Source organism: Ambystoma mexicanum, chromosome 1q (genome assembly GCF_040938575.1).
Source record: "Ambystoma mexicanum isolate Mex_15411 chromosome 1q, UKY_AmexF1_1, whole genome shotgun sequence".
Taxonomy (NCBI): Eukaryota; Metazoa; Chordata; class Amphibia; order Caudata; family Ambystomatidae; genus Ambystoma; species Ambystoma mexicanum.
This window is the reverse complement of record NC_090922.1, coordinates 254,272,639-254,285,804: the sequence shown is the minus strand read 5'-3', so window position 1 is coordinate 254,285,804 and position 13,166 is coordinate 254,272,639. Positions and strand designations below refer to the sequence as shown.

Sequence of the window (13,166 nt, the reverse complement as noted above, 5' to 3'; positions counted from 1 at the left end):
AGGCTCCAGTGTGAGTACAGGTCCCGTGATGAGCCGCATTCAGAGTGGTGCAGGACCCAAAAGTGTGGTTAGGAGTGGCGATGACAATGATAGTGGGTGCGTGCAATCACCAGTGTTCACAGGTCCCATAAGTTAATCAGCTGTGGCAGAGAGTTTATGCTAGGCAATGAGTGCAACGGGGACCACGCTTTCCAAATCAATGTGGGGCTGACTAGTGCAGGCCAGTCGACGTGGCGGGGAGGACACCACAGCAAGGACGTGAGGCCCCCAGTCGGGAGTGGAAATCAGGGTGGGCCAGACCACGCCGTAGTAATATTATGGCCCAGGCACCGACAATAGTGGCAGGTGCGGCGCTGTGGAGTACAGCGCCAAGGGGGGGGGGCCAGCTAGCCCAGTGAAAAGGAGTAGAGTTCAGTCCAGGTTCAGTGCCACGCAGTCCCCCATATATGGGGCACACACAGTTCCGTACCTGTATCCTTCGGGCCCGATCAGCATCCAGGGCGCAGGAGAGCATCCGCCGCCCCCGGCAGGTCACAGGGCCACAATGGCGGGGTGATCAGCCAGCTCCCGCTGGCCGCGCTGCGTTGAGGGGGACTATAGATAAGCCCAGGAGGTATCCAGGGTAAATGGCGCCAGCCGCGACCCCGGCGACCGGTGGAGTAACGGACACAGAGGGAAGGGACCCACAGAACCGGCCAGCCTGGCAGTCCTGATAGGAGGAGCGGCAGGTGGATGGTGGCACTCTCGTTCGAGGTCTCCACACCGCGCTCCAGGCACAGACAATGCTCGGCTCGCCCTCAGTGTCAGAGGGCCAGCCGTAACAGCCGTGGCCCCGGCCAGCGACGCAAGGCGGCAAAGCTCTCCCTTTTCCCCCACCACCACAGCGGTCACAGAAGGGGGGGTCAGTGCATACAGTGCCGGCCAGCTTGATGACTCCGCTGCGAGGAGCGCAGGTGGATGGCGGCACTCCCCCGCTGAGGCCCCGCAAAATGCGCCGGGCACGGTTGATAAGCGGTCCGGGTCCAGCACCGGAGAACCAGTCGCAGCAGCAGCGTCCCCCGCTAACAGCGCAGAGGGGAGAAACTCCTCACCGCCTCCACCCCCGCTATTCGCCCAGGCCCTGGAGGCGGGCCAGTCGTAGATCAGAACGGGACCGGCGACCTCCCATGCAGCATCGCCACGGCCAGACTCGACAACCAACAGTTCTAGGGCATCACAGCTCCGATTTCGTCCGGGGTTGCAGGAGGTCCTAGCCCAAGCCAGCAGATGCACAGGGTGATAGGATTCACTAGTGAATAAATGAGATATACGCCGTTGATGCCGGATTTTGTGTCAGATGTACAAGGAGCTCAGAAGCTAAGCGGCCATTTTCTGGATGCTCAACAGCACCCCCCCACCCATTGTACCCTTCTCATTACAAAGGGGTATCATGTCCTTCTCACTATAAAGTTATATGGTGCCCATCTCACTTATAGACAATCTCAGTCTCTTAAATCTTTCCATGTCCCTCAGCAGCTTGGCCAGCCTGGCAAGTTTGGAAAGAACTCTCAGGGCTTCTGGATCTCCCAGTCTGCGTCTGTGTTCCTGCTTCTGGCTTCCCTTCAGTGATGCTGGAATCTGTCTTTATCACTCCTTCTGATCTGTGGGCTCCTGAGGTATTGCTACTCTTTCCTTGTCTTTCTCTCGACTTTTATAGGCCTCTACTTACTGCGCTTTCACTAGCATTGTACACCATTGGTTGTTTTCTGTTCCTTTTTGCTTTTAGGTTGGTCTGTTTTCCTATGTATGTTATTTTCTCCAGCTAGTGTGGGTTTGCAGCATCCTGAATCTACCCAAGGCACAGGCTCCAGGAAGTAGTCCCACTCTCTGTAATGCCGGGGCCATTACTGCTGGTACGTATGTCTTTAAAGACCCTGGGGATCCCTGGTGGCATACAGGACCTTGCAGCTGCACACTATCAGTGCAACGTCCAGGTATACACATGGAATGGGTCGTCTTACGTATTCGTGTGACATTGTTGACGGTGAGCCAGCAAGGGACTCAACATCAACATTGTCACATGTGTGTCAGCTTAATGCTGGCTGGGCCACATGCACTGCCTTCACATTTCCCTGCCCCCATAGTGTGCTTTTGTGCTCACCTGGTTGGCTCCTGCCTCTGCTGCTCCAATTCGCTCAGTCCCTTCCATGTGAAGGCTGCCTCCCACTCTCTCCTTCCAGGCAGTAAGGTGCAGGGCTCCCCTATGCCTCCTACAGTAGCAGTTGTCTCACGTTGATGAGAGGTGAGGAGACTTAGGACATGCACCTAGAGGTCATGCCACTACCTTGTCCCTTATTTCAGCCCATACTGTGCTCTTGCGGCGGACAGATGTTTTGCACTGATTTGCCCCAGACAGTTCCTCAGCATTGGCCACCATCTCATCTGCTAATACCTGCAGCTCTGCCTCACTGAATTTGGGTGTGCGTACCCTCAATTCTGGCCCCCTTGTCTCCTGGCATGATTCCACAAAGTTTGGCAGCTGGATGGCCAAGGGAAATGGTGGATTGAAGATGGATTGTGTTTTTAAAGATGGCCGTCGCTGAGCTTCTCATTTGCAAAATGATGCTTTCTCCGCTGAATTGTAATTGTGTGGCGGAATTACTGCTCAGTAATTCCACCATCAGAATTACCGTTCGGTAATTCTTCCACTTTTCCGGTGATAACAGTAATTCTGCTTACATTTGGCAGACATACTGATCAAAGTTGATTTTCAGCAGTAATTCCGCCAGATGTTTTGTGCGCGCTTCGGTCAACCTTGTAATATGGGAGTTATTCTCCTGGACAACACAGCAGTAACTGTAATTCCGTCCGGCGGAATTGTCGCCCGATTTACTGCCTGATTTGTAATGAGGGCCTTAATCGCTTTATCATTATCATTTGGTAGTGGGGTGTTGTGTAGTTTGCGAATTCCTCCTAGCCAGTCCTCTGACAACACAATATAAAGATTCAAGACTCAAACAGAAATGTGTTTGATATGTAAATTGTGACTTTGAAAGAATAAGACTTGAAAGAAAGAAAGACACATCAAAGGTGAATTGGTTAGGAAGGTCAAAACTGTGTCAGAACTCCTACAGGAATTAGAGGCATTGATCGAGACACAGGAACTATAGTAGGCTGGACTAGGTGAGCTACTATTTGCCAATATAACAAACAGAATTACCCATTTTCTACGCAACCCTCATCAAGTCAGAATCTAACACTGTGCAGAAGAATCACAAAAAAAGGACTATATAACATCATATTTAGCTCATCATGGCAACATATATATGATAAGGCAATATTTGAAAGGAAAAGCTAAGCACAAGTAAAGGCCAATACGTTTGATTTGCCACTTGCAGCTGTCGTCCTCCCTCCAGCCAAGGAACTAACTTAATCTTGAAATCCACCAGTGAACAGAAGGTCAAAAATATTCTGAAGAGAAGTAAACCTTCATCATCCAAAGAAGATCCACTGCTCAGTAGAAATACGCACAAATATTCTAACCGCCTCATTTCACCAATGCCTAAAATCCGAAATCAATCTATCATGCTACCCCAAGAATCAAATGTTGTGTGTGGATGCAGCTGGGATGTGTGTCAGGCCTGCACTGAGCTGAGTGGAATGTTTAAAGTGGTACTGGGTGAATGTTCCTCGAGTCAGTTGGTGCCAGGCGGTTGGATAGGATGATATCCTGACAACAGGAATAAAGCAACTTGAATGAAGAACCTGAGGTGCCTGATGTATTTACCCAAACTAGACCTCTATTTCATTTTAATTAACTCAACCAAAAGCCTGAAGATCTTACAAGATAGAACCCGATGGTAAACTGCCACTGGTATTCAAGAACATAGGAAATATAGTGTCAATTCTTGGAAAAGCATGTGTTTCGGCCAGGTACTCTGCTTAGTTGATCTGTTACCTACTTTCAAAACAGTCAACCATGGAAACCGTTTTATTGCACTTTAATCCATAATGAAAGGGACTGACAGAGCACTTTATTGGTGTACGAGCTATGGAATGCTCCCAATTCATGCAAATGTAACCCTCCCCCTTTTAGTAGCCTTTTCACCAACTCCTCTTCCAGATGATCATCCAACACAGTATCTGCGAAGATTCACAGCCGATGGCCCCCACCCTTAAAGCTGTGTTAAGAACTGGCATGTCAGCGCGGTAAGGCCCATTTAACTAAATAACTGAGTGGAGACATTTGTAAAGTGCCTCTGCAAAACTGCACCTTTGTGTTAGTCTTAGGTATTGTGCTGATCCTTTTGCAAGTGCCCAAAGCTTAGTTTGTACAGAATGCTGCCAAGTAATTACATGAAGGAAGAGAGGGAATCTTTTACAGACTTTAGCTGCCAACACAATTCCTACACTTTACAAATGTACTTCTTAGAATGCTAATAGCCTTGCCAGGTAAGAAGATTAGTACCATCCTGACACAGACAATTAAAAGTGGTATATGACATACACCACTATAAACAAAGTTAAATGCTTAGGTAAGGTCGTAGAAGATCACTCTATTATGAACTGGTAATCAATACCGTCCCATCCACGCTTTCAAGTCCCACCATTAGAAGGACCACACTTTACTAATCTCTGCAATGTTTGCTATTGCAATTTAGGCAATTACCAAGAGAGGGTATTGCAGCCTGTCCTTTGACCCTTGGACCCATTCCCATAATGTTAACTATTCCCCAGGGTTTACCTTCTGGGCTGGTCTGCCTTGACCAGCTGGAGGTCTTAAGGGTTCATGGAGGACCCTGCAATATAAGACTGGTGATGGAGTGGGGAGCCTGGGGCATCCCCCCATTTATATCCTCAGGGGGCCTACATCACAGATCGGATGTTAGAACCTGGCCACCAAGGGTACCCCAGAACCATCATCCAGCCCCCAACATGTGAGTCTGTCCCATCACCTAGTTAATAAACAGAAATGTTCACTTCAGCTAGTACAGTCTCCCTGACAATGTATCCCTATCCCCAATGTATCCGAGAAGCATTAATCAATTCAATACTAGGTCACACTAACTCCATCTGTGTTAGTGTTCCCATTGTTATGCTAAATAAAGTAAAAAAATGCAGCTGTCAGATCAATTTGTACCAAAGGAAATTAATTACTACATCTCCGGCACCAACAGGTCTGTCCACATAGATTACATTTATGGGGCTGCGTCTTCCACAGGAATCCTTATAACCCCACTCCCCCAACACCACATATTTAGCTGCACTATGCACCAGGACGCATGATTTGCGCTGGTCATCCAGGAAGTTCCTGTCCATCATAACTACCAAAAGGAAATGCACAGAAGGAAGACTCTTCCACATACGGGAAGACAGGGTATGGAACTCCTGTGTCATCTCTTTGAAATTATCAAGTGAGACACTTTCCATTTCCACTCGCCCAAACTTGAAAAGAAACCGATTTCACTTTGGTACCAGGGTCCTTTTTGTCCTCTTGCTGGTGCCACAATGAGCAGCACAAAGAAGCATTTGTTTCAGCATTGGAAATTATACAAGAAGTGGCACTCATTCAGTTGCTGCCTCAACTAAGCAGAAGACACTATTTGCCTAAATTCCAAGAGATAGGAACGAACAAGTCAAAGTCTAACAGTTTATGGTAGACGTGGCTGCCGGACCGAAGGATGTGTATTTACTTTGGGCGCACGCATTGGCTTTACATGACTTCACGCAAGTGCAGTTAAATTGGAATATGTACTGTTTTTACAAGTGTCAATTCAGACATTTTTAGTAATCTTGCACTGAATATTGAAGAAAAAAACAATTGCAGCACTAAGTGGGAAGTTTAAATGACTTCTTCTTTCTTGTGAGATCCATGTGCCACTCTTGTAGACACTCCATTGCAGGCACACTCCCTGGTGTCCTTGACACTAGCGGATTTCGGTACACCATTTAGGATTCCCTGTTGAAGACGTAGATTAAATAATTCCATCACATCGAAACTGGTCGGACACTGAAGATTGTTGGAGATGTGATTTAATGAATTGCAATATTTATTATTCTGATCCATTCCAATATTTGATGACATGTCCCTAAATTTCTGAAATATTATGAAATTCTCTTTAAATCTTCATGTCATCATCTGAAAGTTTTTTTTACATTTAAAACCAATTTTTGTGGATGTATTTTCTTTATGTATGAGAATGTATGTTGATGAATGATTGAATTGTTCATTGCAGCTATGTGTTTGGCTATCTGCAATGTTTTAAATTTTGTTCTTCCTGCAACCCTATGTAATTTAGTGTTGATTAATATATGATTGATTTATTTTTGTACATTTTGTATCAAGTTCAATAAATAATACTTTTGATACGCAATATCTGAATGGAGTCCTCTGCACAATTATTCAGAATATACTGGTGACAAAGTCAGACACCCTAAAAGGATTTCTGTTTTCATTTGACATAAATGGAAATACCTTGAAGACCATTACATTCAATGTTGATAGGTCTTTACATCATTTGCTTGCTGCAACTACCTTTGCGGATTCAGGCATGAGCTGGTCATACATACAATCCGCAAACCGCACACCTAAACTCAAAGGAGCCTTAATAAACGCTAGATCCTTAGTCGCCCATGCCATAGAAATATCTGAAGTCATCTCGACTGAAGACTACGACTTCCTAGCCATTACAGAAACTTGGCTGCATGAGGCATCAGGCCCAGCACTATCCCTAGCTGTACCCAACAATTATACTATCCTCAGAACGGATAGGTGCGGAGCTCGAGGTGGCGGACTAGCCATCATCGTCAAAACTAAACTCGGGATGAGACTCACCCCTTCACCAACCATTGAATCCTTTGAGATAATGTCTACCAAGACCCCAACAGCTAACTCTCAAACTCTTAACCTTCACTTGATATACAGACCTCCAGGTCCTATCAAGAATTTCATAGAAGACTTAACTACCATCCTATCAGAAAACCTCAAAGACACTACTCAATCAATACTACTAGGTGACCTCAATATTGGCTTCAATGATATCAACGACGTACACGCCACATCAGCATCCAACACCCTAACAGAACTGGGATACACCCAAAGAGTACTTGAGCCCACCCATATCAAAGGGAGAACCCTTGATTGGATTGCTGACCACATCTGCAATATATCCACTCTCACCATCTCACCCCAAATCTGGTCAAATCACCATCTAATCTCATTCTCCTTGGACACTGTCACCCCTAAACTGCAACAACCGTGTGCACCACCTGCACTTACCAGAAACAAAAAAAACAATACACTAGACAAACTACTTCCCGGCATCATGCTCACTCTGGACGCTTTACCTGACAACCTTAACCCTAACAGCCTGTTGGAAGAATTTAACAACATCATGAACAAAACCCTTGACGACATCGCACCACTAAAGCTCAGAAACAGCAAACCACAGAGCCACCTGAACAACTGGTTCACCCCTCTCCTAAAAAATCTGAGATTAGAGAAAAGGAAATGGGAAAATACGTGGAAAACTAACCCCACTCCAGAAAATAAACTGAAACTAGTTAACATCTCTTCTCACTATAAAAAAGAAATCATTTTAGCCAAACAAGAGACTTACAATAACAGAATTACACAAGCTAATTCAAGCACAAAAGAACTGTTCGCCATACTCAGAGAACTGGAAAACCCAATAACACCTCAAGATAACTGTCTTAAAGACAAAAAATGGTGCTCTGAAATCCAGCACGCTCTCCCTAACAAAGTCCGAAACCTTCAAAAGAAAATAGAACTAAAACGTGAGACATTAGCGTCCAATATATTACCGCCTACTAAGACACTCCCTAACTTCAAACCTACTACGCAATTCCACTTCTCCAAAGTCTCCATACTAGAAGTAGAGAAAGTAATACTCGGTCTAAAACCCTCCAACTGCAAAGGAGACCTATGTCCAGCACAACTCATCAAAGATGCCGCACGAGATCTAGCACCATTTATCACTAAGTTAATTAATGCCTCCTTTACCTCAGGCATTATCCCCAGTAACTTAAAAGAGTCTTGGGTGCTCCCACTCTTAAAAAAGGCTACTTTAGACCCCACTATACCTACCAATTATAGACCTATTACTACGGTACCGTTCCTTTTGAAGATCCTGGACAAGGTGGCATATATCCAAATCCAGAATTTCCTGGAACATAACCAACTATTAGGCTCCCGACAATCTGGCTTCCGCCCTCTTCACGGCACAGAAACTGCACTGATTGACCTTAAAGCTCAAATAGACAAAGTACGAGATTCTGGAAAACCAGCACTCCTCCTGCTACTAGACCTATCGGCCGCTTTTGATTTAGTGGACCATAAAATCCTATGTAACCACCTAGCCTCTGCAGCACACTTCTCCACCGAGGCCATAGCATGGATACAATCTTTCCTTAGTGACCGCACCATGAGGGTTTTCTCACCTACAGCAGCTGCAGACCCCATCCCTATTACCTGCGGTGTGCCACAGGGATCGTGCGTTTCACCAACGCTATATAACATATTCACCAAGCCCCTGTTTGATGATTTGGACCATCTGGGTATCACGTATACTAACTACGCTGACGATACCCAGATCCTCCTCCCACTCACGGGGGTTTACGAAAAAGATCTAGCACTGGTGAACAAAATATACAGCATCGTTCAGGCATGGATGGCAACCCATGGATTATGCCTGAACAATGATAAAACTGAGCTTCTTATCCTAGGCACAGCACCCCTCATCAATAAACTAAGTACAAATTACTCCTCCTTTATCATAGATGGGAACTGCATACAAGTTGCTAAAGAAGTCAAAACATTAGGGATCTACCTTGATTCTACCTTATCATTCTCCAAACAGGTAAATTCCCTAGCCTCCTCAACAGCCTACACATGCAAGCTCATTAGAGCAGGAAAACAATTCCTATCCCAGCACAGTTGTCTAACACTAGCCAGAGCCCTTATCATCTCTAAACTAGATTATTGTAACGCACTGTACATAGGAGCCACTAAATCCATCATCAACAAAATCCAGATACAGCAAAACAAGGCCCTCCGAGCAGCATTGAACATCCCCAGGAGAGAACACATTACAGAAACAAGAAGGAAACACAAATGGCTTTCCACCCATGAGAAAATCAGACTTAAAACTGCATCCCTCACATACAAATCTCTACACAACAAAGCCCCACAATACCTTAAGGACAGATTCACCAGATCACACTCCACAAGACAAACCAGACTTGCTTACACCAATCGCCTCCAAGTACCTTGTTTTAAACTGACCACCATAGGCGGAGCTAGTTTCCCAGTCAAAGCTGCTCAATTGTGGAACGAATTACCTACTACCGCGAGGCTAGAACATTCTTTTTCCAAATTCAGGCAAATTATAATTAACTGGCTGACGACAGCTACTGCCAAATGAATATATGAAAATGCTTACGCCTGTCTGCTACACAGCATCTGTACCATATGATTGTAAACTTGTATTTGTAAACTTGCATCTGTAACTGGTAATTATCTGTAACATGTAACTGTAACCCGTAATGTATGCTCCAAGCTGTACATCTTCTTACTTTCTGCGCCCTTATACCCCAGGGTCCGGTGCGCATAATAAATACTAAACAAACAAACAAACAAACAAACAATGCACGTAAACCCCTCAATTGTATGATATCTTGAAATGTATACAATTCATGTAAAAACGTAGGTTCATAAAGACAGTTTTCTATTTTGCATCAAAATGTAAATGGAGACAATTTTGAAAATAAATTGTTTGACAGCAATACTGGCAGGTGAAAATGGGGACATAGGGCACAAAGAACTCAATACTTTAATAAATGGGAAATTATTCTGGAATGATATAAAAGCGCTGACTAAAAAATAATGCTAGGGTATTTTTGTTAGTAAATGAACTCAAGTCTCATTTGGTCAGGAAGATTTGCCCAAGAAACCTTGATATTCAAAGGTTCCTAAGAACTTCTTACTCACTTGATGTGGGATTATTTACACTTTCTGTCCTTTTACAGTCGTGACTTTTCATGCCATTTTGTTCTTCCTCTCTTTTCAGTTTTATTGGAATGGGAGATGTAACACATGAATGACCTGTAATAAAGAAAACATAATATTTCATAAAAACATTTTTTACAAGGACTTGAAAAGTATGACTAAATCCTATTTTAGCATGCCCAGGGACTCACTGCAATGGCTCCCAACACACAGGATTAAAATGATGATTGTGAAGTAGACATCCACAGATCATACAAGAGTCAGTAGTTAAGTTCAACACATGTAATGACATTGTCAGGATGGGTATAGATAAGGCCTATAGGTTCTGTGGGAAATCAAACTACAAATTATAAAAACTAATATGATACAAGTGGCAGGACCAGTTAACTCAAAGTGTCTCTGGCCCTATATATGGGAACACTGGGGTTTCCATTAACCCATAACTAAATGTTTCAATAGTCCAACTGCCAGAGTATAGCGCCTGGTTCGCTTCTGTGACAAAGGATCAACCAAACACACAGGAGTCTCCAATAAAGTTTAACACTAGTGGGCTTTGAAAATGCCATTTACATACTCCTACTAGCAAGAATCTCTTTGCCCTTGCATTGGGTTTTTGTCAGGTGGTGTTTTTCTAACCCTCCACCAGCTCGCTCTTCTGGGCCAAGGTCTTCTTGGTTCCTTATCTGTGTTCTCCTCTCTTCCTAGCTTCTGAGAAATAGCTCTAGACAGGCTTTTTAGTTTCACTTCTTCCCGGCCTCTGGTATTGGCCAATGTCTGAGATATACCCCTCTGCAGGCTTAGCGTTTTCTCTCCTTCTTGGTCTCTGACCTCGGCCAGGATCTGCAACATAGCCCTCAGCAGACTCTGAGTGTTGTCGCCTTCTTTTGGTCTTATCTTTGACTGGGTCTGTGGCGTAACCCTCACAGTCTCTTTGCATTTCTTCTCTTCTGCTTCTGGCCCCTGGCAGCGACTGAGGTATTGACTTAAAAAAGCGTTTGCATGCCTCTTTCAAGTGCCCTTCCTCTGGTTTCCCTGCGTCTGGCTCTTTTTGTTGTTTGCCTTTCTTCCTTGCCCTCTTCAGGGTGACAGCCCGGTCTGTGACACTCCCTGAAGGTCCTGGTGTATGGGTATAAGTGGGTGATTAATATGATTGTCCAATCCTTACCGTAATTGGTTGATCCCCTTTTCCACTTGAACGTCCATCGCCAATTGTTTATTTCCTTTTCCTAATGCCCTCCTGCCAGGTGTTTTAGGTACTTGAAAGTGCTCCCTTTGCTTGACTCCCAATCTCATATTAGTAATACTGTCTAGTAATGGGCTGTGCAGCAGCGACTGAAGGCTTAAAAGGATGCACCGTCATTTCGAAGTCAGTCAATAGAATGGGTGTCTACAATAAATGGGAGCTGAAGCTGCATCAATGTTCTTCTGGAGGGGCACAGACTGTACCTGGGGTTCTTCAGTAAGTTGCGAGTTTGCTGTTGAGAGAGCTGGAGAAGATCAGCTATGTTCTGGCTTTGGGTCATGGTCTCAATAATCCCTGGATGCCCAGTGATAATCCTTTTCTGTGCATGTTAGAATCTCATCTGCAGAGCTCCTGTTAGGCATGAACCTCAAGTTTGTAACAAATCTTCACCTGGGAGGTGGGCTCTACTTTGAGGCGCTGGTGCTGCACAGAAATCTTAGGGCAACATCATTATATATTCTGGAGGATGGAATCTCCTTCTAGGTGCTGTGATTGCTTAATATCTCTGAGGCAACCTAGGATCTACTTTAGGAAATGAGTCTCTTCAGAGGCACTGTGATTGCACAATATAAACACAGGAGCAGAGGAGGGAGTAAGCAGAGTTGAGGTCGAGAGGAGATTGGAGGAGAAAGGAGAGAGGATATGGGGAATAAAAGCAGAAGTGAAGCAGTGAGGAGGAAGAGAAATGAAAGGGGAGAAGAGGAAGCGAAAGAGTTGGCAGGGGGAATAACGCAAAACAGTTGAGAACGGAGGTAGAGGAAACAACTGAGGAAGAGCAGGAGGGAGAAGATAGGGCGTAGAAAGGAAGAAGAGTGAATGGAGTCAGCAAGAGGCAGAAGACAGTAGGACGTGGTTACGAGGAACAGAGTATAACAGAATGAGGAGGGATGTAGAAATGAGGCAGAGAAGATCAAAAAAGTGATAGTGAGAGAGGCAGAAGAGAGCAACCGACTAAGAGGGTCCAGGAGAAGGAACATAACAAGCAAGGGGTTAGTGTTAATAGACAGTATGAAGAGGAGGAGAGGTGAAGGAATTAGCTGTGTGGCAGAAGTGCAAGGAGGCCATAGAAAAAGAAGGTGGACTGTGCAGGGAAAATCGGTTGTAGGTGAAGACGAGGCAGTAAGGTAGTGCGTTTCTCCAAGGAAGAGAAAGGAAAGGGGAAAGGAGATGAGAGATTATCAGAGATGAAGAAGGGAGACTCTCTAGATTCTCAACCTTAAGCATTATCAAATAGTGGCAGTGAAGACACTGGTGGCAGTGTATAGGCTACTTGAGGAACCAGCCAACCTAACCCATCCCATCAACAAGGGTCAAGAGCAGTCTGCTAATTCTAGGGCCCAACACAGGGTAATGGGTCTGATGCCTGGCCCACGTCAAGATGATTTAAGGCACCCAAGGTGATAGATCCAGGCATTCCTGACATCAAGGTGGACCAACGTGACATCCTAACAAGACCAGCCAGCAAGCAAAGATGCCTCAAAGTGTCAAGACAGGAGCAAGTTTATTTAAAACCTCAGAGACTTTGAGTGACTGTGTTGTCACCAGGTTTGCTGATCTGTGCAGGGGACAGGAATGAGGTGAGGTTTAGTTGATTGTATTTATTCCCAAATCTAACACCTTGGGCTCAGTTGGACCAAATCCCCTGACCCTTGTTGTTGTATTCAATTAAGAACCTGAACCAACACCAGAGTTTTGAGTTTATGTGGTTCCTTCAATCATGACGGTAACAACCAAATGTTGTCTCATATTATTTAAGATCCAATTATTATATTCACAGCCCCTTTTCGTCAAAAACATTCTGTCCCCAATTACGATTTTAATACATTCTTCAGTATGTATTCTCTTTTCAGACGGCCCTTGTCACAACGATCAGACTAGCCCATCATGCCATCTTGGGATAAAAAGCTTTAGTCGTAT

The 13,166-nt window shown here is 44.8% G+C and overlaps 1 protein-coding gene across 6 annotated transcripts in view; it reads right to left on the bottom strand.

The window, feature by feature from the left end:
- LOC138527196 (zinc finger protein 334-like) overlaps positions 1 to 13,166 on the bottom strand; it is a 445,682-nt gene that overhangs the window by 244,032 nt on the left and 188,484 nt on the right. For all 6 annotated transcript variants that reach the window (XM_069638318.1, XM_069638311.1, XM_069638308.1 and 3 more), the window contains exon 5: positions 9,989 to 10,102. In XM_069638318.1, coding sequence (XP_069494419.1) covers positions 9,989 to 10,102 — 114 coding nt within the window. The remainder of the gene's footprint in view (positions 1 to 9,988; positions 10,103 to 13,166) is intronic.